At 41.4% G+C, this 27,159-nt stretch overlaps 1 protein-coding gene across 4 annotated transcripts; it reads left to right on the forward strand.

The window, feature by feature from the left end:
* Positions 1-5,429: 5,429 nt before the first annotated feature.
* On the forward strand, positions 5,430-12,274 carry PDP1 (pyruvate dehyrogenase phosphatase catalytic subunit 1). Of its 4 annotated transcripts, none has more exons than XM_036264235.1 (3): positions 5,479-5,524; positions 6,314-6,348; positions 10,090-12,274. In XM_036264235.1, the coding sequence occupies exons 2-3, from the start codon at positions 6,318-6,320 to the stop codon at positions 11,745-11,747; spliced, it is 1,689 nt and encodes a 562-aa protein (XP_036120128.1). In that variant the 5' UTR covers positions 5,479-5,524; positions 6,314-6,317; the 3' UTR covers positions 11,748-12,274. The 4 variants fall into 4 exon arrangements, with proteins under 4 accessions (XP_036120131.1, XP_036120128.1, XP_036120129.1 ...); XM_036264236.1 differs by lacking the exon at positions 5,479-5,524 and adding an exon at positions 8,024-8,163 and having other exon boundaries at positions 6,279-6,505; XM_036264238.1 differs by lacking the exon at positions 6,314-6,348 and having other exon boundaries at positions 5,430-5,524.
* The last annotated feature ends 14,885 nt before the right edge of the window (positions 12,275-27,159 follow it).

The following is a 27,159-nucleotide window of genomic DNA, read 5'->3' on the forward strand; positions in this document are numbered from 1 at the left end:
CAACGTCACTAATTATCAGAGAGATGCAAATTAAAACAACTATGAGGTATCACCTCACACCTGCCAGAATGGCTGCCATCAACAAATCATCAAATAACAAGTGCTGGTGAGGGTGTGAAGAAAAGGGGACTCTAGTACACTGCTGGTGGGAATACAGACTGGTATAGCCACAAGGGAAAACAATATGGTGTGTCCTCAAAAAAGTAAAAATTGAGTCCTGGCCGGTTTGGCTCAGCAGTTAGAGCATCGGCCTGCGGTCCAGAGAGACCCAAGTTCGGTTCCCACTAAGGGCATGTACCTTGGCTGCAGTTTGTCCCCAGCCCTGGTTGGTCGTGCGGGTGGCAGCCACTCGATGTGTCTCTTTCATGTCGAAGTTTCTCTCTCTCTTTCTCTTCCTCTCTCCCTCTCACTCTATCTGAACAAAAAAAAAAGGAAAAAAAAATGTCCTCGGGTGAGGATAAAAAAAAAAAAAAATTAAAAATTGAACTGCCATTTGACCCAGTGATCCCACCTCTAGGAATATACCCTAAGAAGCCTGAAGCACCAATCAGAAAGAGTGTATGCACCCCTATGTTCACAGCAGCACTATTTACAATTGCTAAGATCTGGAAATAGGCCAACTGTTCATCAATGGATGAGTGGATAAAAAAGTGCTGGTACATATACACAGTGGAGTACTATGCAGCTGTAAGAAAGAACGATCTCTTATCCTTTGAGAGGACATGGAGGAACCTGGAGAGTATTATGCTAAGCAAAATAAGCCAGTCAGAGAAAGACAAGTATCACATGATCTCACTGATTTGTAGAATATAATGAACAAAATAAGGTGATGAACAAAATAGATCCAGAGACATAGAAGTAGGGTTCAGACCGACAAACTTCAGAGAAAGGGGCAGGGGGAGGGAAGAAATAAACCACAGAACTTATGCATATAAGCATAACCAATGCTGGGAGCAGGGGTGGGAACAAGGCGGGGGGGATGTCAATGGGGGTTAAAGGAGAAATATCTGTAACAAAAATAATTAAATAAAAAAAATGTAAAAATAAAATAAGATCAATAAAGAAAATAAAAAAAGAGTAAATGGTTTGCACTTCTCCTCCCCAACCAGAGAGTAAATAGCTTAAATTACACTACTCAATGAGACATAACAGGAATTCAATTAGTGACATTTGCCAACCACACCCAAGGACAAATGAAGAGAATAAATCTTATTTTGGTAATAAAGCATAAAGCTGATGAATATTCTATTGACCTCCCCTAAATGCCCAGCCTGCTCTCCCTCCCAGGAGCAGGCCCTTGCCTCCCCTTCTTCCCCCGCAGGCATGCATCTCCTAAAGTCTAAGGGACCCCATGAGGTTTGCAACCAGGGCAACAATGGGCAGTGGCAGCTCATCCTGGGATAACCCCCTGAACCTGTTTCCAAGGCCCCCTTTTCTCTGACTTCCCAGTGAGCCAAAGCAGCCCAGCCCAGGCTCTCCTGTTGCTTCTTCTATACTCTTCCTCGTTTCACTGTCCTAAGTATATTTTTGCTGCAGTCAATAAATTCTTGCTTGCTTTTCTACACTTTATCTCTTGATTAATAAAATCCTTCCTTCAGGAAGACAAGAACTGAGGTCTCCTCGTCTCCCTGGTAACAAAACCCTCATGCAGGTCTTTTTTAAGCTTCCTGGCTGGCACCACTGAGACTCTGCTGGACTGTCTCCATGTTGTCACAGCTAACCTCCAATACCCCCAAGGGTTTTATCACCTGCCCATGGAACATCAAGCCAAACTGGTTGAGCACTTCATGTTTCCAGGTTTATTCTAGGGCAAGAAAATGTTAAGGGTCATTCAGGAATTCAGGAATTGTCTTTGCATTTTAAAAAAAGTATTTTTATTTATCTGCACTTTTTAATTGCATTTTTCATCACAGAAAGCATGTGTGTAGACAAAATAGGTACATTTTTGTTGTTTTTTAAATCCTCACTCAAAGATATTTTTCCATGGATTTTCAGATAGAGTGGGAGGGACGGAGAGAGAGAAAAACATCCATGTGAAAGAGACACATCGATTGGTTGCCTCCCACACAATCCTGACCAGGGTCAGTTATCGAACCGCAACTGAGGCATGTACCTTTGACCAGAATTGAACCCTTGACTCTGGTCCACAGGCTGATGCTCTAATGGCTGAGCCAGACCGGCCAGGGCAAAGCAGGTACTTTCATACACTGCTTTCTTTGTAACCTACTATTTTTGAAGCTCCTTTCTCTCTCCTTGCCTGCCCTTCTCTACAACAATCCTGGGTTGTTTCAGTACTACTTTCCTACACCTTCCAATGTTGAAGTGTCAACAGGTGTTCTGGTAGCTAAAACAGTCTGTGGCATCAGAGCACCAAACCCAAGGACCTGCCACAGCCCTGGCCAGATGGCCATGTGATGATGACAAACAGCACTTTTAAAGCAAGCCTATTAGGTGGTCTATCAGAGCTCCATCTAGAGACAGGAAGAAAGCCAGGCCAGAGGGGAGACCAGGTTGAGATGTTTAAGAATCATGCACCCAGCTCTGACTCCTCCGACAGTGGTACAAGCAGTTACTTCCTCTGCAGAAGTGCTGGGACTTTATAATACACATATTACAAAATCACACAACTTTGTAGCTAAAGAACAAAACTTACACCTCTAAATGAGTATTTTTCTAAGGTATTACTTTGAGGAACCTTTATTCTGATTCCAGAAATATCTTGGCATTACCTTCAGTACTCATGACTAATTCTTTTGACTATATTTAGTGGTGGCAAATACCAGTTATTTGAGAGTGTCACTTTCAAAAACAACCAGGTCATTCAGAACTAAGAATTATAAGATGAAGGAATCAGTATTATTTTGGTGTAAAACCCAAGGTTCTGGTTACAGTAAAACAAGTTGGAGTTTCCTGTGCAGACCCAAAAACAATCTGAAAAGGTAATTTTAAAGGTGCCCTGAATAATGGCAATGTTGCTGTCAACTAAGGTGTATGCTACCAAGGTGACAACTTTGAAGAGGTCATTGATGTGGATGCACAGCTGGCCCTCTAGATCCACAGGCTTTGTATTCATGGTCAACCGTGGATTGAAAACAGTATTTTTGATGTGTGGTTGGGAATCTGTGGATGCAGAGGGCCGACTTTATGCATCGTTCTATGCCATTTTATGTAAGGGACTTGAGCATCTGTGTATTTTAGTATCTGTGGGGAGGTGGGTATCTGGAACCAATCTGACAATAACAAGGAATGACATTCTGGAGTCTCATTACTCTACTTTCACAATCATTAGGAAAAAGGTTATAGAACACAGACACACCTCGTATAAACCTCATTTCTGAGTCGCAGGCAGAAATTTTAAAAATAAAATGAATTCTTAGCTTCAGTTAATGGGTCTCCATGTCTTTAGCGTAGGGGCTAAGAGGTAGTGACATAAGACTCTCCGGTCCAGTAGTAATATCTATTAATATGTAACCTAACTGTAGATTATATTGCACTTGGGGGTCTGGGTCTCCTACTTTCTAGTTCTTAATCTAACAGGTATACTGACCTGGACAATGTCTATATTAATAACCCTACTACATAGCCCTTACTACTAACTACTTTGAACTTTCTTAGCACGATATACATTTATATCAATTCAATGATATTACTGTATTTATATTACTATTTTTATTCCTATCTTCCATGAGAGAACTGAGCCAGAAAGATGTTGCCTAAGACCAAACAGTATACTGCAGAGCTGGGATTGGAACCCTGGCAGTCTGGCTCCTCTATGCTCTAATAATACTCTCTACCACCCTATCTATACTACTTCTATGAGACAAGAGAAAACCAGATACATTAATCAAATGCTCAATAGGAAAAAAGACAACAGGAAGCTCATTTAAGCAGCAGAAAGGAGGGGGTGAAGTGAGACAGATGGACCTGTGTAAAACAGGAAATCCATAAAGCAGCCACGAGAGTTCCATGGGCAGCCTGGCCATGGGCAAAAAGGCTTTGTTCTAATTTATTTACAGAAAAGAGGAGGCAGCTGGAAAGATCAGGGGGTTATGAGGAACCAGTTTCTGGCACTGTTTTCTGTATATAAAGCTCTCCCTTGATTACAGAAGAATCAGCTAATGCAAGAATGGTAAAAACCCCGAAATACTGTTAATAGGACAATTGATACCCAGGGCACAACACTTTGTCAACTTTATTGGCTAGTAAACAGGCTGAGTGAGTCACAGTAAACTCGCTGTTTCACACGAGGCAGGGTAAGTGCAGTGGTCTACCTGGTGTCTCCACGAAGCTTTTAGAACTCGGTGACTCAGTTCCCTTACAGAGCGGGTGTGTGTGCAAGAAGCGAGTGAAGGTGCCTTGAGATGTCTCCCCTTTAACTACAGAATGCCAAAGCTATCCCGAAACCTCACCTCACCTCACAGAAGCAGAAACTGAGTCTCTTAAAACGGAAATGACTTGGATGGGGGTCCTCTGACTCCAAGACGGGTTTCTTCCCACTTCTACAGGCTGACTCTACCCTCGTCCTTGTAACCATTCAGGACAAACAACACAAGCCCGATTTAAGCCCTTCGGAAAACGGGAGCCACACCAACCCTGCAGGGGAGAGCACTGCTTCAGCAGGGTTTCCTCTTGCTTTAGAGGACCTGCGTCCTCTCCCTGGGACCTGAGCGGGGTCCAGAAAACATCCGAGTTGACGCTAAAATCTGCAAAGTATCAACTGCAGGAGGCGACCGACAGGAGTTTAGTTTCCTGTTAGGCAGGCAGCCGTCCCCGCGGTCTATCCCACGAAGCCTCAGCCCACAGGCGAGGCGCGGGACGCTCGGCCGCCAGGTCGGCCATACCTACCACCCGTCCCCCGCCGACGTGCCAGGGATTCCCGGAAGCCCGCCCGGCGGGAGCAGCCAGTCCCCGGGGCCCCTCGGGCGTGGGGAGCAGCCCGTCCCCGGGGCCCCTCGGGCGTGGGGATGCTGGGGCGCAGCCCGTCCCCGGGGCCCCTCGGGCGTGGGGATGCTGGGGCGGGCCCAAGTACTTCCTCCCTTCCCGGCCCACCGCCAGCTTAGTCACCGCCGCCCACCGGCCACGCCGCCCAGCCCCGCAGGTCGCTGATCCCTGGGCCGCTCCGTCACCGGGCGCGGTCACGTGAGGTAGGCCCGTAGAACCAATGGACAGCCTGGGCGGAATGGAAGGGATTGTCTGACCCCCCTTACGTCACAAAGCTGGCAGGGCGCGCGCCGCTTTTCCGCACCCCCGCCAGCCGCCACCCCCCCTCCCCGGCCTTCCTCCTCCCCGCCCCCCCGCCGCTGCGCAGCCAATCGCGAGGCGGGAAGAGCCCCAGCCCGAACGCACGGGCGGGGTGGGGCCGGGCGGGGCGGGGAGGGGGCGGGGGGCGCGGAGTGGGCTGGCCGGGGGCGAGGAGCCGCGCTCCCGGGTGTTGCGCCGGGTTTTGTGGTAGGAGCGTCGGGTGGTGCTGTCGCCGCGGCTGCCTCCTGGTCGAGAAGAAGCGTCTGCTCCCTTGCGGTGCCTGGTTCGTATTCCCTGCTCCAGCCCCGAGCCACTTTGTTCGAATCTTCCTCCACCCGCATGGAATTGTGAAAGGGGTGCCCGCGCGTGGGGCGTGCGGCGCCGCGAGCGTGCGGTGGGAGGATGGGCGGGCGGGGTGGGACCGGCCGGGAGCTCCAGGTGCGCGCGGGCCCCGCGCGTCCACTGTCAGTGCCGGGGACACCGTAGGGATCCGCGGGGACCCAGGAGGTGCGGCGCGGGCGGTGCGTCGTCTGCGCCTGAGGGACCCCCTTACACACGCCAGGGTCCGGGGTGACTCCACGGGAAGCCCGCCGCGGGCCGCCCCTGGTCTGAACTGAAGCCGTGGCCGTGTGGGCCTTGGCAGGCAGCGGGCGGAGGATGCCGCGGGCGGAGGATACAGCGTGCCCGTGGGCTCCGCGCCCGGGCTGGATGGAGCGGCTGGTCCCCGGGCGTGCCTCTGCTCGCCTTTAGGCCGCCGCCTCGGGCTGTGGCTCTGCTTTTCCCGCGATCTAGGTTGGTTTGTTTGGTTTCCTTCTTCTCCCCACCCCTTTCTCCATCCGTCCTTTTCTCTCTTCCCCCTTCCCAGCCCAGCCCCATTCACCCGGCCAGAACGAGACCCCGCCCCTCCCCCGCTCTCCCCCTCCCCCGCTCCCTGCCCCTCCCTGCTCTCGCCTCCCCCGCCAGCGTCTCCTCTAATGAGCATCTCTGCCTTGCTTTCAATGGGCCGTTGCTGCTGTCGCTGCTGCTGTTCACGCGGGTTGTGGATGTTGTCGGCTCCGTGTTGTGATGACAGGAGAATGTGTGTGTGCCCCGGGCCCAGACGAATTGGTAGGTATTCACTGAAAGATCTGCGTTGGGTACCCTGGAAGGATGGTGACTGATTCTGTGTTTGGACGGTTTTAGGTGGGTCGGTGTGGAAATAAGGGGCGAGGTAGATGGAAAAGAGGACAAAGGCTTCCTGGACCCGGATAGCTTTGATGCCTTGGTGAGTGCAGTTTTTAGATAGGAGTGAAAGAAAATAATCAAACAAGTGCTGGCTTGGGGCTTTGCGTCTTACAAAGGAAACCAGTTTCTTCATTCTTGTAGCGATAAAGGGAGCTGTGAAATGGCTAGGCGGTTAAGAAAATGCTGAAAAATCGCAGTCTTCATTCAGGATGTGTAATGCAATAAATAGGATTACATAAACTAAGGTTCTGACACATTTAATAACTAGTATAGCTTTTTTTTTTCTTTTACACCAAAGCTTTGCAAAGCTAAAGAGCTCCAGAGTCGGTGCAGTGACAGCATTTTCTAATTAATTTGTTCTTTGGGTTTATTGATGAAGTGGAATCATTTCTTGGCACAGACTCTGCTGAGCATATCAGTAAGAATGGGTCTCTTTCCAGTTTCTGGTTGCAGTGCATCTTTCCTTATTATTCATTAGCAAAATCGACAAAACCCATCTAGGACAAAGGTGCTGCATATAATGTGTCTTCATCTGGATCATGGGATACGAACTTTCAGTGAAAACATGGTTAGAAATAATTTGAAAAGTTGACACTGCTCCAGTTTACCAACAACTGTACCTTGTTGCTGTTCTTTGTCCATCAAGAGCTTTCTACTTAATTTATTTAGCCAGTTCTTCAACGTAATTTGTTTTATGGGTTTTTTGTTGTTGAATCACCTAATATTTAGAAAGATACTCAATGTTTGCTCACTTATGGTTTCTGAAAACATTTGAAAGTATTCTGACTTCTAAGGGTATCTGGTCTGATGGAGAAAATATATCACTTGTACTGGTGAGAACAGGACACATTAATCACAGAGCAGAGTTTTCATGAATTTCATCTTTCCTAAGAATGTCATTTGAAGGCATATTGGGAGTTGGGGGATTGGGATGCAGTCTCAATTCATATGCTAAACTGAATAAGTGAAAGATACAGTTGATAAAATTCACTCACTGTTTTCAATCTCGAGAACCTTTGATTTGAAGGAAAAATGTAATATATTATTTGGGCATTTCAGTGCTTGTGGTTTGAATGTACTGTATGATTCCAAGCATTTGCTGCATGACTCATTACTTCTTTTGCCATATTTCACTCATTTTACAATCAACTACAAAAGCATCAAGTTTTTCAAAACAAAGCAATATAAGGAAAGTGCAGGTTTCCTGGACTTGCTTTTCCTTCATTAGACTTCATGCAGGGTGGGGCAAAAGTAGAGTTACAGTTGTGAAAATGTGAAACACAGAGTTTATTCTTGTATTACTATTTACTAATTATAGTTTTATTTCCCATACAAACTACTGTAAACCTACCTTTGCCCCACCCTGTATGATGAAATCCTGTTACATATCTATTAAACTCCTTTTTTCAAACACACACAGATTCAAGCTACATTCCATCAGCAACACGTTTTTTGTTTCTGTATGATTCTTAAGTTTTAAAGTAAGCACAAATAGAAACTTTTTTTCATTAAGATAGGCCTCTGTTTACATTTTTAATAATAGAAAATCTTTATACAGAGCATGAAATGAGTTAATGTGCTTTCTGCGTGCAAACTAGGAGATTTGGTTTATGTCTGGAAACCAGTGTCATGTGGCCCAACATTTGAGCATATTTCCTGGCTTAATTTGGATGAACACTTAATTTGGATGACTTTCAGGTATTCAATTTGAAGTACTATTATTTAAGTGGTTAGTCTTGATAGATTGCTCTTCTGGAATTTCTATTTTTTATTACTGCATTTCAGATGGCTTACTTAGTTATTGATCTTATTTCCAAAATTCTTATCATTACCTTTTATTGCTTAATTTTGTCTTCAATTTTATAAACAAATCTCTTCTTAAATAGTGCAGTTAAAATATGGTACTTCTGTCGCTTGCAAAAGGGGTTCTTTATGACTAGCTTATGCAATGCTTATTATAGAAGCAAACAAGAATCAGTTATTATTCATTGTTTGGTTTTCTCTGTTCCCCACTTATCACTTTTTCACTAATTACTCTTCAAAAGAAGGCACATAAAAAATAATGTAATATATAGCTAACACTCTATGATATTTGTAAATTTTTTGTCCCTTAATGGGTTTATTAACCTTTGGAAGGAATAGCTGATACTAAGATTCAATTTGTTTCATTTTCCTTATTTCTTTTTGTTTACTGTATTTTCTAATATAAAGTATTTTGTAAAGCTTATTTTTTTTATAGGCCAAATTAATATTTTGAGGCAATGCCTTAAGAATTCAGGGAAAATATTATTGAAGAAGAAGGAAGACTTTTTTTCTTACATGTATTATCTGGGTTACTGGTGAACATTCATTAAATTTTCTAGATAAATGCCCAGCAAAATCTTTTCAGTGTCATATACTGAGTGATATGATTTAGTTTTATTCAAGGTTATAATTCTATACCTTTTTTATCTAAACCTTAGACTATTAGAGTATTATTTCACTATTCTTTATTGCTTCCCAAGGACAAATAGATACTTTTGTAATGTAAGAGAACATATTTTCTAGTGGTGAATTCTACTTGGGATCCATAACATAATTGATGAAAATAATATTTCTATAGCTTTCCCTATGGCTAAGCAGAAGAAAATGCTAGTAAGTACATTAAATTCCAGAACTGAGATTATGTTAGTAACAGTTTTGGAGCTATTTAAATACTTAAACTTTTTTAATGAAGGACACGGTAAAATTAATGAATAAATGAAACCTGCATTTGAATTCAAAGCCTCACTTCAGCAATCATTTATAAAGTCATAGACTCCTTGAAGAGGCCTTAGATAGCATCTTTTTTAATGTGTTCAATTACATTTTAGGAAAGTGAGGTCCAAAGAGGTGAGCCAGCTTTTACAGGATTAATTTGGCAAGTTGGTGGGAAACCTATGTCCCTAAGCTCACCATATTGGTGCAGTGGTCTAGAAAGCATTATTTGCAAGGCCATTCATGGGGGTATAGGAAGGGAATATTGGCATTTCTCTTGTTATGTAAAATTTTTTTGTGTATGTTATAGTGAACATTATATTAGTATAGTAGTACATGTGTATAACTTAAAAGTAGTGCATAAATATACTTAGGTTGGGGATGCATCCTAACACATTTTGGTGATAGCCATGTGTAAATCAAATGCTAACAGTTCACCACAGGTCTAGAAATGGGGTGTTGGTAAATGGGAGAAGTCCTTGAGCAATATGGGCGATCCAAGGCCTTTTTTAAGGATAGAGAGGGAGAGGGTGATTGGCCAGGTATACTGCCACTGCATAGTGTTATGTAACATTCATCTCCTCAGCTCTCCCCAGCTAAATCTATTATACGTTGAGCACAGTTTGTGCTACACAAAGAAATATGATGAAAAGAGAAAAGTAAATTTGGACTACCGTTCAGTCTTGGCTCCATAAGTGATTGGGAACTGTGTTCAGTAGAATATACCCTATAAAAATAGTACATGGTGTGGGTATAAAATACAACCTCTTAGCACAGGGCTTAGTAAATAGATTCATCTGCTAACTATGTACTGTAAAAGCAAAGATAGATTAAGTAATCTGAAGTATAACTTTTTCTTTGTGTGTACCTGTGTAATTTGTGTTGTAGGAATCCCAGTCAGAAGTTCCAGCCTGTCACTACTCTCTGATGCCATGCCAGCACCAACTCAACTGTTTTTTCCTCTGATTCGTAACTGTGAACTGAGCAGAATCTATGGCACTGCGTGTTACTGCCACCACAAACATCTGTGCTGCTCATCCCCTTACATTCCTCAGAGTCACCTGAGGTATGCACCCCATCCGGCATATGCTACCTTTTGCAGGCCAAAGGAGAACTGGTGGCAGTACACCCAAGGAAGGAGATATGCTTCCACACCACAGAAATTTTACCTCACACCTCCACAAGTCAACAGCATCCTGAAAGCGAATGAATACAGTTTCAAAGTGCCAGAATTTGATGGCAAAAATGTCAGCTCTGTCCTTGGATTTGACAGCAATCAGCTACCTGCAAATGCACCCATTGAGGACCGGAGAAGTGCAGCAACCTGCTTGCAGACCAGAGGGATGCTTTTGGGGGTTTTTGATGGCCATGCAGGCTGTGCTTGTTCCCAAGCAGTCAGTGAAAGACTCTTTTATTATATTGCTGTCTCTTTGTTACCCCATGAGACTTTACTAGAGATTGAAAATGCAGTGGAAAGTGGTCGGGCACTGTTACCCATTCTCCAATGGCATAAGCACCCTAATGATTACTTCAGTAAGGAGGCATCCAAGTTGTACTTCAACAGCTTGAGGACTTACTGGCAAGAGCTTATAGACCTCAACACTGGGGAGACAGCTGATATTGATGTTAAGGAAGCTCTAATTAATGCTTTCAAGAGGCTTGATAATGACATCTCCTTGGAGGCTCAAGTTGGTGATCCTAATTCTTTCCTTAACTACCTGGTGCTTCGAGTCGCATTTTCTGGGGCCACCGCTTGTGTAGCCCATGTGGATGGTGTCAACCTTCATGTGGCCAATACTGGCGATAGCAGAGCCATGCTGGGTGTGCAGGAAGAGGACGGCTCTTGGTCAGCAGTCACTCTCTCTAATGACCACAATGCTCAGAATGAAAGGGAACTGGAACGGTTAAAATTGGAACATCCGAAGAATGAGGCCAAGAGTGTGGTAAAACAGGATCGGCTGCTTGGCTTACTGATGCCTTTTAGGGCTTTTGGAGATGTAAAGTTCAAATGGAGCATTGACCTTCAAAAGAGAGTGATAGAATCTGGCCCAGACCAGTTGAATGACAATGAATATACCAAGTTTATCCCTCCTAATTATCATACACCTCCTTATCTCACTGCTGAGCCAGAGGTAACCTACCACAGATTAAGGCCACAGGATAAGTTTCTAGTGTTGGCCACTGATGGGTTGTGGGAGACAATGCATAGGCAGGATGTAGTTAGGATTGTGGGTGAGTACCTAACGGGCATGCACCACCAACAGCCAATAGCTGTTGGTGGCTACAAGGTGACTCTGGGACAGATGCATGGCCTATTAACAGAAAGGAGAGCCAAGATGTCCTCAGTATTCGAGGATCAGAATGCAGCAACCCATCTTATTCGCCATGCTGTGGGCAACAACGAGTTTGGGTCTGTTGATCATGAGCGTCTCTCCAAAATGCTGAGTCTTCCTGAAGAGCTTGCTCGGATGTACAGAGATGACATTACAATCATTGTAGTTCAGTTCAACTCTCATGTGGTAGGGGCATGTCAAAACCAGGAATAGTGAGAGCTTACCCTGGCAATTCTCAAATGAAATTGGTTTAAAGGACAGATAGATTTTTTTTTTTTAACAATACTAATGTAATAAACATTTCCAGTGGGTCATTCTAAGCATTTACCCATTTGATCTAGCTAGTCAAGAACTCCAGTGGACTTAGTAGTAGGGTGGCAGAATAGTGAGAGTTGTTCTGCCTGGCTCAGCTCCTGTACTTGAGGCAAGTCAGTTCCTTATTGCAGATTTCTTGTGACATTGGCTTCTTGTATCAGTCTGAGAACATTAGGATAACCTGGCTAGGATTTGGAATAGGTCAAAAGCAAGAATTTTGCTGGGTGTATTTTCTTGGTAAAAGAAACAGTACTATTCACACCTGCAGGCTCCTTTTGTCACAGATTCCAATGTACATGAGAACATTTATTTATTGCATGATTTCCTAGATATACAATCTATGCATTGTTCATATAAATTAATTTTATCCAGAGGTGGTTTTCAAATGCAGTACTTTAAGCCATACATGACCCAGAACCAAGCAATCTGAATTTGTAAATGTTTGCGATTACTTGGAATGCTTTTAAAATGAAAAAAAAAACAACTACTTATTTCCCTACCTAATTACCTAATGTCATTGAAACATACTCTATTTTGCCACACACTTGAAGACAATAAAGGTTTTTAGTTTTATTTACTTATATTGATGTTATATAAAATATATATTTTTTAGTTTGTATTAATGAAAAGCTTTATTTAGTTTGAAATAAAGGATCTCAAATAAAAAGAAGAGACTGATATGTTCAACTGTTGTCACGTATAGCCACCAGCACATCACTTTTATCATGTAATTCTCAAAGGTTGGCAGGCTGTAAGTGTCTGAGTGATAGACTGCTGCTGGTAAATCATATTCTGATTTCATAGTGAAGGATTTTCATCACTTGGAATTTTAAGAATGAAGTAACAGTTTAAATATCAATTTGAGGAGTAAGTTACCTTCAGCTGTTGAGACAGGAAAATTTTCGTTTTTCCCCACTTAGACATAGGTCAATTAATTACTAAATGCTTCAAATAATATTGTAGCTTATAAATAGGAGTGTTGAGATATACACATGAGAAATTTTAAAAGGTAACTATTTTGCATGCCTGATGCTTAACACTTAGCATCAAGTGTTATTTGCAGCAGTCTCTGTAATTATATGCAGTCCCTTCTAATGCTATATTGAAGTAAAGGAAAATAAACATATTCAAATTGGCTTTTTGGGAGCTTATTTGATATACATCAAATGGCATTTTGTTCCTGTGTTTAATGGTGATCTGTGTACATCTGTGCATACATTTTCTTCACTTATTCTAGCAACACTGTTAAGAGTGGCTATGACTATGTTTGATATTCATATAGATTTTAATATAAAATATGATCAGCTTTCCCTTGTGTAATTAGTTGAGGGTGTTTAGGGAATCCTTTCAGATTTCTATAGAATATGAACCAGATGTTCAAAGACTCCCCATGGCCTGGGGACACTAAAGCATCGTAGAACTGACTGCAAAACTCAGTCTGGTTGTAAATTAGAGGAGATTGCAGCTCAGAACATATAGTGTTTGTTTTCTGAGGCCTTTTTCCCCCTTGTTTTTTATTTGTAGTTTTTTTATTCTTCCATTAGCTTGGAACTTTTTTTCCTAGAAGCATTTTTGAAGAGGAAAAGACTGTACTATATATTTATTTCTAAAAGTTTTGACAAACATTTCTTCTTTTAACAAAAAAAACCTTATTTCTTCTGTTAATGAAATATGTAGACTGCAGTAGCAGTTAAAACCCATTCTCAGGTTACTGTTTGAATTTCTCTCGAACACCACCCCTGAAGGGTTCCATATTACATATTTAATAAAGTCTCATTTCTATGTAGTACAGTGTATATGAATTTAGTTTACTGTGGTCATGATCAACATAGTAATTTTTTTTTAAATTCTCACTTGATATATTTATTGATTTTAAAGAGAGAGGAAGAGAGAAGCATTGATCAGTTGCCTCTCGAACATCCCCCAACCAGGGATCCAACCTGCAACCTAGGTATGTACCCTGACCGAAAATTGAACCCACAACCTTTTGGTGCTTGGGACGATGCTCCAACCAACTGAGCCACTTGGCCAGGGCAACATAGTGATTATGATTATTATTACACAAGAAACTTGTTCTGTAGTCCAAAAGCTGGTCTCCAGAAAGAAAATGCAGTGTGGAGTTCAAATTGTTGAAATGAAAATAATTGGATATTAGAAATCTGAACGTACTATCACCTGAAAACAGTTGTGATTTTATTATAATTGGTTGTCACTGTGATGTTATATGTAGAATTAGAGTATTGTAAAGAAGACATGTAACCTTACCTTGTATTTAGCCTTTCGTAAACTTTTTTTTTAATTTAAACTTTCTAACATATGTATCGACTTCTGTATTTATATTTAATCAATGGCTTATGATATTTATAATATGCCCTTAAATAGTTACATGGAAGAGTGGTCTGGTACACAGTACTTGGTAGAAAAACTGTCTTATAAAAGATGTATCTGTGTGAAGACATAAGAAAAGTTTATATGTAATATAGAGAATTGGTAGAGAAATGCCACAGTGAATTAAAGTTTCATATCTGCTTTCTGAATGGCTTCTGTTGATTTTTTAAAGTTTATTGGGATAACATTGGTTAATAACATAATTTTCAGGTGTACAAGATTATAATTTGACATCTGTGTACTATTGCTTGCTTACCACATGAAGTCTAATATCCTTCTGTTACCATATATTTGACCCCCTTGAACAACTTTGCCCTCTTCCCACCTCCATTCCCTTCTGGTAACCATTTTGTTGTCTGTGTTGGTTATTATTATTATTTTTAAATATATTTTATTGATTTTTTTAGATGGAGAGGAAGGGTGAGGGGGAGAGAGAGAGAAACATCAATGAAAGAGAATATTGATTGGCTACCCCTCCCCCCCTGCATGCCCCACACTGGGAATCAAGCCCACAACTTGGGCTTGTGCCCCGACCAGGGATCGAATCAGTGACTCTTGGTGCATGGGACAGTGCTCAATCCACTGAGCCATACCAGATGGGCTTGTGTTGATTTTTAGTAATAGATTAATTAGATTCTTTCTATGGTGGTATGTTATACTTAACTTTAGGACCTAGTTAGACAAGTAAGTTTTTTTTTATCCTCACCAGAGGACATTTTTGCATTTATCTTCAGATAGAGCAGGAGAGAAGTGGGGAAGAGAGAGAGAAACATCGATGTGAGAGAGACACATTGAGTGGTTGCCACTCACACGACCCCAACTGGGGCAGGGACAAACTGCAACTGGGTTTAGCGGCAACCAAACCCAGAACTCTCTGGTCCGCAGGCTGATGCTCCAATCACTGAGCCAAACCAGCCAGGGCGACAAATAATACTTTAAAAAAAACAGGTATACTTTTTATTCAATAAAATATACAGATTTTAAATATATCATTTGAGATTTGGTGACCACAATCCCAATGAAGATATAAAACTTCCATTACTCCAGAAAATTCTCTCGTGCCCCCATCTAGTTAATCCCTCCTCATGTAACTATTGTTTTGATTTGTATCACCATAGGTTAGTATTCTAGAATTCACATAAATCATTATGTATGAACTCTTGTGATTGACATTCAATTTTTTGAAATTCATTTATGTTGTTAAGTATATCCATACTCTCTTATTATCAAGGGGCATGTCATAGTTTGAATGTACAATTTATCCATTGTTGATAGGCATTGTTATTCCTCTTCCCTTTTATTTTAAAAAATTTTTATTTTTAAAATATTTTTTATTGATTTTAGAAAGAGAGGAAGGTAGAGGAGAGAGAGAAAAACATTGATGAAAGAGAACATTGATTGGCTGCCTCCTGCATGTCCCCCACTGGGGATTAGGCCTACTACCTGGGCCTGTGCCCTGACTAGGAATTGAATTGGTGTATGGGTCAACACTCAACCACTGAGCCATACCAGCTGGGCGCCTCTTCTCCCTGTTTATCTTTTAGATTAGCAATTCCCAGGAGTACTATTTGGTTGAAGTGTAGTTTTTTTTTTGTTTTTATCATCACCCAAGGACATTTTTCCCTATTTTGTTCAGATAGAGTGGGCGGGGGCGGGGGGAGAGAGAGAGAGAGAAACGATGTGAAAGGGACACATTGAGTGGCTGCCACACAACCAGGGCCGGGGACAAACTGCAACCAGTACGTGCCCTTAGCGGGAACCGAACCTGGGTCTCTCTGGACCGCAGGCTGACGCTCTAACCGCTGAGCCAAACCGGCCAGGGCGAAGTGTAGTTTTAACTTTGCAAATACAATTAGGTGAGTTTTATTTTCTGTACCTCAAAGGGAGGACCTTTTTTTTTTAATGCTTGTTGAACAAGGGATGAACATTTTTTGTGGTGAAAGGTTTGGAAGGGTTTTACAATGGTCCTTTGCTATGGACCTCCTTGTATCTCTCACTGAGAATTTTGTTGAGTTAATTAAATAATTGAGCTAATGACTTCCTATAAGAACAAGGCAAATTACACCTTGCTATTTGATGGTCTTGGTTTATCACTCCATCAGCCATTGCTCTATGATTTGGGTGGAGGAAAGAAGTGGCTTTATACTGTTATATTAGAACTGGGATGGCATGACTGACTCAAGTATTTCTGCTTTTATTAAACAAGGTTCACACTATCGAGAATGAGCTTCCCTGTTCTCAAGTCAAACATGCCTAAATATAGGTTATTTTTAGCTTTGTCCTTGGGTATAGCAAGAGGATTGAGGTAACTATCCATAGTCTGTAGGTTAACCTACCTTAATTCTGCCCTTTTAAATAAATAATAAAACAATTGCTGTTTCTTACAGAATTTTTCAGATCTTCAAAAGCTTAGTCCTGGACAAGCTTGGTAAATGAAAATATCTGAATGTCATGTGAATTGACTTGTTACAGTGTGAAGGTCATTTCTCTGTTCCTCTCAGAATTTACTTTGAAAGTCAAGCTTAATTCTATTAAACCTTGACTACCCAATTCTCATGACAAAATATGTATACCTTGGATCAAATCCTAACAACTGTCTTCTGAATAGCTTTCACATTGTAAGCCTTCAAAGTGAATATATTAAGAATGATGAAATTCATGCATTTCATGTGCATGAATGATTGTCTAATGTGCATATTTTAAGTACCACACAATTTTATGCTTAATTATTTAGGTTAATAAATATGCAAATATGTGGTTTTAAATTGTTCTAATAATGTTTGAACTTTATTTTGTTCATCCATAAAGATATTACAATTTTTTTAAAAATTGATTTTTAGAAGAAGAGGAGAGAGGAACATTGATGTGAGAGTGAGACATCGATGATCACTGCCTCCTGCATGCCTCCTACCTGAGATGGAGCCTGCAACCCAGGCATGTGCCTTGACCTTGAATCAAACTGTCAACCTTTTGGTGCGTGGAAGGACACCCAGCCAACTGAGCCACACTGGCCAGGGCAAGATTTTCAGATTCTTAAGGGCAGAGCCCTTGGATTTTGTTTCTCTCTTTGACCAAACACAATATTGAATAAAATGTTCAACATTTATTTTACATTAGATATATAATAAAAATTTTAAAAACCTAAGTGAACTTTAAGAAATTCTCTCTCTTGCCCTGGCTGGTTTGTCTCAGAGGTTAGAGTGTTGACCCGTGGACCAAAGAGTTGCAGGTTCGATTCCGGTCAAGGGCACCTACTTCAGTTTCAGTTTGGTCCCTGGCCCTGGTCGGGGTCATGTGGGAGGCAACCAATCAATGTGTCTCTCTCATGTCAATGTTTCTCTTTCTCTCTCTTTCCCCCCCCCCCCATCTGAAGATAAATGGAAAAATAAATATATATCTTCAGGTGAGGATTAAAAAAAATTCTTTTGTTCATCAGAAATTAATATCTCAATCCAGATGCAGAGAAATAACTTATACTTGTAGCTATAGTTTTATTTAATAGTTAAGATTTTTATTTCTAAAATTTGAACTAGTTTCCTGTTGCAAATATCTAATACTTAAAACCATTAAAGTGCCAATATACAAATTGCTCCCCTCCACAGGTTTAGCACCCCCTTTCCCCTAGGGGAAATGGTTTCCTATGTTCCTTGACTCAATTGTCAAGTGAGGACACAAATTCAAGTCCCCCAGTAAAACTTTGCTAAGTGGTCCTCATCCAGCCCTTGACCCCCCCCCCCCACCCCCAAATCCTGTCCTGAAGCTCCCAATACACAGAATTGGGAAAGTGTTCTTTGAGGGCCCATCAAGAACTGTAGCAGCTATTTGGAAGTGACTGGCACCTATCTCCAGAAGGACTGTTTCATCCTTGTTCACTTTACTGCTCCAGGGGGCAGTGTGGAGAGTGTTTCATCTAAGACCCTGCCCTAGAGTCACACTTCTCTGCTTTTCTGCAGTAACCACAATTACTCTTTCTTGAGCACTTAACTATGTGGAAAGTGCACTATATACATTTTCTCATTTATTCCATGTGCTGGCTAGTCTCCGGCCCCCAATCCCTTCTTGAAGCCATCTCTGCCCTGCTTTGTGTGCCGGGAAGCTGAACCCTGCAGGCCACACTCTTCAGGCTCACTTGCCTCCTGACTGCCATTTCTTTGTCAACCAGTGGGTAATACCAGAAGGCAATGGGAGACGGTGAGATGGGAGAATCACCAGGAAATTTCTTCGTCATTCCCTCCATGTTTCCAGCTGCATCTCCAGCCTTAGCTGTGTCCCTCCACGCTGTAGTGCCTTGGTGAGGGCAGCTTCTTCCCCATTCCAGTTCTCAGTTGCTCAGCGAAGACTTCCTCCCTTTGTCCTTTCAGCCTTAAGAATGGTAATGGCTTCTTACTGTTGCTTATCTCTGGGTGCCTCAAACAACCCTTGTTTGTTCCCTCACCCTTGCTCCCACCTCTGTAATTAATCCACTTATTTGAGCAATCTGGGCAAAGAGTTTCCTGCCATGACCTTACCAACGTAATGCTTAAAACAAGGTGAGTAATATCTCCCCTATTTTGCCCAGCACATAGAGCAGCGCCATACACCAAACACACTCTTATCTTGTGTGTCACAGCCCGTGTGTTTAATCAGCGCACCACACTGCATGGCCTCTCCATGTTACCAGAATGATCCTTTGGAATCTAGATGATCTGAGGAATGTCAAGGGGCCAATAAACAAGTGACCCCTTGAGAAGCAGAGGGAAAGATCCTCAGAAGTAGCAAAGATTAGCAGTTAGTCTAGCACAAGGGAATGGAGCCACCTACAGATGGATGCAGTGCGCCAGGTGAGGACAAAAATGGAATTGTGGTTTTATAGATTAGAACCAGGGGTGTCTGGCTTAGCAGTGCATTGCACTGTCCACATATGCAGTTTCTCAGTTCTCCAGTTCATTTGTTGAAATAGTTATTGAAAATTACTATACTCTGGGCACAAGGATAGGTTTTGCTGGTAAAAAATACAGACTGCCTTCAAAGAGCTCACAGTTTGGGAAGACACGTGTAAAAAAATTACCCTTGCCCTGGCCAGTTTGGCCTGCGGTCCGGAGAGGCCCGGGTTCGGTTCCCGCTAAGGGCACGTACTTCGGTTGCAGTTTGTCCCCGGCCCTGGTTGGTCGTGCGGGTGGCAGCCACTCGATGTGTCCCTTCACATCGATGTTTCTCTCTCTCTCTCCCTTCCTCTCTCTCCCTCCCACTCTATCTGTACAAAAAAAAATGGAAAAATATCCTCGGGTGAGGATAAAAAAAAAAAAAAATTACCCTTAAGGAATTAAGAATGTGAGAAGTTGAAACAAATACAATCTCCAACAATAATCCAGAAAAGCGAGTAATTAACTCTTATGTGCCACAGGGACAAGTCAAGCCCTGGAAAGTCAAGGGAATTTCATTAGCAGAAGCAAGGCTTGAGCAGATACTTGAAAGGCGAAAAGTTTGCTAGGCAGGAGAAGGACCCGGGAATGACATTCCTGGAAGAAGGAGAGCAAGTGTCAAGGCACAGAAACATGAAACATACTGTGTGTTTGAAGATCTCTGAGTATCTTTTACATGGCTAGAACATGCGCTATGAAGGGCAAACATGGAAAATGAGGTAGAAAAATAGGAACCACAGAAAAGAGCCTTAAATTAATATAAAGTGATTTTTGCACCCCTGTATCCAACATGCCTTTAAAGACAGAAAAATTTGTGAAGGAAAAGACTGGCCAAGACGATCATGATGATACAAGAATTAGGGCAAAGTGGGAGGAAGAAATACAAAACAAGTCAGGCCAGAGCCATGTCAGGCAGAGATCTGGCTTCTAGTCACTCAGGTGAAAGAGTTGACTAATTCTAAATGAGGAGGACTAGTGGTTAAGTAAGAGAACATCAGTGTAATTTATATATATGGCCATTAGTCATTCATGTATCTACAGTGACACTTAGTAACCTGGTATGTAAAACTAGTATGTTTAGTTCAAACATGGTCATATTTTAATTTCTTGGTTACCACAGCACATGATCACTGAACTCTACTCAGATATGGGGCAACTTGACAACTGAGTTTGGGTAACCTAACCAGACACCCTTCAAATTCTTGGACTATGATGGTTATATTGAATTCCAACCACCAGTTGGTTCAGTCAAATTTAGCAAATGGAAAATGGCGGCGGAATGAACGGAAGCTACACAGACCGTCTCCCAGAACCAAACTGGAATTACAACTATAACACAGACAAATCGATGGGAAAACCAACAGAAAAGCAGCTTGCGAGAACCATATAACCAGGGACACTGACTCAATCCCGGTAGGCTTGCGAAGGCGCGAGACGGGCTGGGAGCCCACAGTCAGCAGCTCGGCAGCGACCGTAGCTGGGAGCAGCGCCCTCAGGTTACACTCCCAAGAGGCTCCACAGCGCAGAGCCGGGACAGAGGCTAAAAAAGTCACAGCCATACACCTTGGGCTCCAGGAGAGGGAGGGCAGACTGGACTGGAACTGTGTGGGGACACTCGGGATTTGGAGGGCACTCAGAGCTTTTGCTGAGTTGCTGCCACACAGGACGGTGGCCATATTGCTCCTTCCCAGGGCTCTGAGGAGAGGCAGCAGCCCCTTCCTCGGAGATCCAACCCCACCCTGTGGGACATTGAAGTGCTAATTGACGCTCATTAACAACCAGCATCAGCCCCACCCTTGTGAAATCCCCTTATGCTGAGAACCTGAGGGAGTTTTTCAGTCAACTGAAAACCCAAAATTCATCAAGTAACCTCGACTGCTGGCCTCCAGGCAAAAAAGTTAGAGGATAACAATACCTTTCCTGGGCTAGCAACTTTAACCAAGAAAGTAAGACTTGACAGTGGTGTTTAACGTGGGCCCTCCCTCGCTAATCTAAACCCAGGAGAGGGAGCCACAAACTAATCAGAAAACCAAAAGGAAAAAACGATTAAAAAACAGGAAGACAGCTTAAGAGAACTGTGGGACAACTGGAAACATAATAATATTCGTATCATAGGAGTCCTTGAAGAAGAAGAAAATGAGCAAGGGATAGAGAATTTATTCAAATAGACACCTCTCCAAACAGGACATAAAAATGGCCAAAAGACATATGAAGAAATGCTCAACATCACTAATCATCAGAGAGATGCAAATTAAAACAACAATGAGGTATCACCTCACACCTGTCAGAATGGCCGCCATCAACAAATCATCAAACAACAAGTGTTGGGGAGGGTGTGGAGAAAAGGGGACTCTAATACACTGCTGGTGGGAATGCAGACTGGTGCAGCTGCTATGGAAAACAATATGGTGCTACCTCAAAAAATTAAAAATTGAACTTCCATTTGACCCAGTGATCCCACTGCTGGGAATATACCCTAAGAAGCCTGAAACACCAATCAGGAAGAATATATGTACCCCCATGTTCATAGCAGCACTATTTACAATAGCTAAGATCTGGAAACAGCCCAAGTGTCCATCAGTAGACAAATGGATAAAAAAGCTGTGGTACATATACACAATGGAGTACTATGCAACGGTAGGAAAGAAAGATCTCTTATCCTTTGAGACGACATGGAGGGACCTGGAAAGTATTATCCTAAGTGAAAGAAGCCAAGCAGAAAAAGACAAATACCACATGATCTCACTTATATACGGAATATAATGAACATAATAGTCTGAGGAATACAGTAGACCCAGAAACATGGAAGTAGGGCACAGAGTGACATCCCTCAGAAGAGGGTGTGGGGAGGTGGGGGGGTAGGAAGAGATAAACCACAGAACTTATATGCATGTATGCATGACCAATGGACATGGACAACTATGCTGGGGACGGGGCGGAGGTGGGGTGGGGTGAGGGGTGCCAATGGGGTAAAAAGGTAAAATATCTGTAACAAAAAAATAAATAAAAAATAAATAAATAAATAAATAAAAAATCACACACAAAAAAAGAGAATATATTCAAAAAATAGTGACAGAAAACTTTCCTAATTTGGTGAAGGAAGAAGGCATTCAAGTTCAAGAAGCACAGAGAGTACCAAATAAGAAGAACCCAAACAGGCCTACACCAAGACACTTGGTAATTAAAATGCCAAAAATTAAAGACAAAGAGAGAACCCTAAAAGCAGCAAGAGATAAGCAACAGGTTACCTACAAAGGAAACCCCATAAGGCTCTCAGCTGACTTCTCACAAAAAACACTATAGGCCAGAAGGGAATGGCATGAAGTAATCAAGGTCATGAAAAACAAGGATCTGAATCCAAGACTACTCTACCCAGCAAGGCTATCATTCAAAAAAGAAGGTCAAATTAAAGAGCTTCCCAGACCAAAAAAATAAATAAATAAAAATGCTAAGGGAATATATTAGAACCAAACCAGCAGTGCAAGAAGTATTAAAAGGACTGTTGTAATTAGCAGGAGAAATGGGAAGAAAAATAGAACCACACTAAACAAAAATGGCAAAAAATAAGTACATACCAATAATCACCTTAAATGTAAATGGATTGAATGCTCCCATAAAAAGACAGATAGCTGATTGGATAAGAAAGCATGACTCATCTATATGTTGTTCACAAGAGACTCACCTCATAACAAAAGTGAAGGGATGGAAAAAAATCTTCCAAGCAAATGGAAAGGGAACAAAAGCTGGGGTAGCAATACTCATATCTGATAAAATAGATTTCCAAATGAAGGCCATAACTAGAGACAAAGAAGGCCACTACATAATATTGAAAGGATCTATCCCACAGGAAGATATAACCTTGATAAACATATATGCACCCAATATAGGAACACCAAAATATATTAAAAATCTTTTGGAGGATTTCCAAGGAGTAATCAACAGCAATACAGTCATAGCAGGGGACTTCAACACCCCGTTGACACCACTGGATAGATCCTCTAGACAAAAAATTAGCAAAGAAACAGAGACTGTAAATGAAGCACTAGACCAAATGGATTTAATAGATATCTACAGAGAATTACACCCCAAAACTACAGAATTCACATTCGTCTCAAGTACACATGGGACATTCTCAAAGATAGACCCCATGATAGGACACAAACTAAATCTCTACAAGTTCAAGAAGATTGAAATCATATCAAGCATCTTCTCAGATCACAATGGCATGCAACTAGAAATCAATTGCAACAAGAACATGCAAAGATATTTCAACACATGGAAGCTAAATAGCATGTTATTAAACAATGAATGGGTTACCGAGGAGATCAAGGAAGAAATTAAAAACTTCCTGGAAACCAATGAAAATGAACACACAACAACACAAAATCTATGGGATGCAGCGAAAGCAGTTCTGAGAGGGAAGTTCATAGCACTACAGGCCTACCTCGAGAAATAAGAAAAATTTCTAATTGATTGTCTAACCTCACAACTTAAAGAACTAGAAAGCAAACAAAAAGAAGACCCCAGAGCTAGTAGAAGGAAGGAAATAGTAAAGATCAGAGCAGAAATAAATGACATAGAGACCAAAAAAAATAATTCAAAGTATCAATGAAATAAAGAGCTGGTTATTCGAAAAGATAAACAAGATTGATGGACCCTTAGCTAGACTCACCAAGAAACAAAGAGAGAGAACCCAAATACACAAAATCAGAAATGAAAGAGGAGAAGTAACAACTGACACCACAGAAACACAAAAGATCGTTAACAGCTACTATGAACAACTATGTGGCAACAAATTCGACAATCTAAGCGAAATGGACAAATTTCTAGAAACACACTGTCTGCCAAAATTGGACCGGGAACAGATAGAAAACTTGAACAGACCAATACCAACTAAGGAAATTGAAGAGGTAATCAAGACTCTCCCAGCAAACAAAAGCCCAGGCCCAGATGGCTTCACGGGGGAGTTTTACCGAACATTCAAAAAAGAACTATACCCATTCTCCACAAACTATTTCAAGAAATTCAAGAAGAAGGAAGACTTCCAAATACGTTCTATGAGGCCAGCATAATTCTAATTCCAATACCAGAAAAAGACACTACAAAGAAAGAAAACTACAGGCCAATATCCCCGATGAACATAGATGCCAAAATCCTTAATAAAATAGTAGCAAATAGGATCCAGCAATACATCAAAAAAATTATTCACCATGACCAAGTGGATTCATCTCAGGGATGCAAGGCTCGTACAATATTCGCAAATCAATAAATATGATACACCACATAAACAAAATGAAGAATAAAAACTACATGATCATATCAATAGATGCTTAAAAAGCATTCAACAAATCCAGCATCCATTTCTGATAAAAACACTCAGCAATGTGGGAATAGAGGGATCATATCTCGACATAATAAAGGCCATATATGAAAGACCTACAGCTAACATCATACTCAATGGGCAGAAACTAAAAACATTTCCATTAAGAACAGGAATAAGACACTCTTATTTAACATAGTACTGGAAGTCTTAGCCACAGCAATCAGACATGAGGAAAAAATAAAAGGGATCAAAATTGGAAAGAAGGAAGTGAACCTGTCATTATTTGCAGATGACATGATATTGTACATAGAAAACCCTAAAGACTCCATCAAAAATCTAGACTTAATAAATGAATTTGGAAAAGTAGCAGGATACAAAATTAACGTCAAGAAATCGACGGCATTCTTATACACCAATGATGAACTCACAGAAAGAGAAACTGAAAAAACAATCCCATTTACCATCGCAGCAAAAAAATTAAGATACCTAGGAATAAACCTAACCAAAGAAGTAAAGGACCTAGTCCTTTAGAAAACTACAGGACATTAAAAAAAGAAATAGAGGAAGATATAAAAAAGTGGAAGCACATGCCTTGTTCATGTATTGGAAGAATTAACATCATTAAAATGTACATACTATTCAAAGCAACCTATAGATTCAATGCAATCCCCATCAAAATACCAACAACATGTTTTACAGAACTAGAACAAATACTTCAAAAGTTCATATGGAACCAAAAAAGTCCCCGAATAGCCACAGCAATTTTGAAAAAGAAGAACCAAGCAGATGGGATCACAGTTCCAGATATCGAGTTATACTACAAAGCGACTGTAATCAAAACAACCTGGTACTGTCATAAGAACAGGCATATAGACCAGTGGAACAGAACAGAGAACCCAGAAATGGACCCAAGGCAATATGCTCAATTAATATTTGACAAAGGTGGAAAGAGCATACAGTGGAGTAAAGACAACCTCTTTAATAAATGGTGTTGGGAATATTAGACAGCTACATGCAAAAAAATGAAACTAGACCATCAACTTACACCATACACAAAAATAAACTCAAAATGGATATAAGACTTAAATGTGACCCGTGAATCCATAAAAATTCTAGAAGAAAATGTAGGCAACAAAATTTCGAACATCATATGGAGCAGAATTTTCACTGATACATCACCTAAGGCAACAGAAACAAAGGAAAAAATGAACACATCGGACTACATGAAACTAAAAAGCTTCTGCACAGCAAAAGAAACAATCATCAAAATGGAAAGGCAACCCACTGTATGGGAGAACATCATTGCCAATGATGTATCAGATAAAGGGTTAATTTCCAATATATATAGAGTGCTCATACAACTCAACAAAAGGAAGACAAAGAACCCAATTAAAAAATGGGCAGAGGAGCTGAATAGACACCTCTCCAAACAGGACATACAAATGGACAAGAGACATATGAAGAAATACTCAACACCACTAATCATCAGAGAGATGCAAATTAAAACAACAATGAGGTATCACCTCACACCTGTCGGAATGGCCACCATCACCAAAGCATCAAACAACAGGTGTTGATGAGGTGTGGAGAAAAGGGGACTCTAATACACTGCTGGTGGGAATGCAGACTGGTGCAACCACTATGGCAAACAATATGGTGTTACCTCAAAAAATTAAAAATTGAACTTCCATTTGACCCCTTGATCCCTCTTCTAGGAATATACTCTAAGAAGCCTGAAACACCAGCAGGAAGAATATATGTACCCCCATGTTCATAGCAGCACTATTTACAATAGCTAAGATCTGGAAACAGCCCAAGTGTCCATCAGTAGACAAATGGATAAAAAACCAGTGGTATATATACACAATGGAGTACTATGCAGCTGTAAGAAAGTAAGATCTCTTATCCTTTGAGACAACATGGAGGGACCTGGAAAGTATTATCTTAAGTGAAAGAAGCCAAGCAGAAAAAGACAAATACCACATGATCTCACTTATATACGGAATATAATGAACATAACAGTCTGAGGAATACAGTAGATCCAGAAACATGGAAGTAGGGCACAGACTGACATCCCTCAGAAGAGGGTGTGGGGAGGTGGGGGGGTGGGAAGAGATAAACCACAGAACTTATATGCATGTATGCATGACCAATGGACATGGACAACAAAGCCAGTGATGGGGCGGGGGTGAGGTGGGGTGGGGGTATGCCAATTGGGTAAAAAAGGAGAAACATCTGTAACAAAAAAATAAATAAATAAATTTAGCAAATGTTTATTGGGCATTTTCGTTGTTTTAGGTACTTGGGATATGTGGTAACCAGTCTCTAAGATTGCTCCCAATGACCCTTGCCTCCTGTTATTTACATCCTGTGCAATTTGCTGCCCCAATTGGTTTGTGGGACCAATTGAATATAATAGATGTAATGTAATGGGATGTCCCTTCTAAGATCAGATTATAAAAGACACAACAGCTTCTTTCTTGGTCACTATCACTCGCCTTCTTTTTGATCACTCACTCTTGGGGGAGCCACGTAGTGAGCAGCCTTAGAGGGACCTGAGGAAAGAGACTGAAGTCTCCTGCCTACAGTCATATGAGTGAACTTGGAAGCAGATCTTTTTTTTTTTTTTAATTCTCACCCAAGAATATTTTTCCACTTATCTTCAGATAGAGCAGGAGAGGAGAGAGAGGAAGAGAGA

Source organism: Molossus molossus, unplaced genomic scaffold, assembly GCF_014108415.1.
Source record: "Molossus molossus isolate mMolMol1 unplaced genomic scaffold, mMolMol1.p scaffold_m16_p_16, whole genome shotgun sequence".
Taxonomy (NCBI): domain Eukaryota; kingdom Metazoa; phylum Chordata; class Mammalia; order Chiroptera; family Molossidae; genus Molossus; species Molossus molossus.

Excerpts from the sequence above, each read along its gene's own strand:
- PDP1 (XM_036264235.1), top strand. The coding sequence starts at position 6,318 with ATGTGTGTGTGCCCCGGGCCCAGACGAATTG. Across the intron at positions 6,349-10,089 it reads CCCCGGGCCCAGACGAATTG|GAATCCCAGTCAGAAGTTCC; the intron begins GTAGGTATTCAC and ends TTTGTGTTGTAG.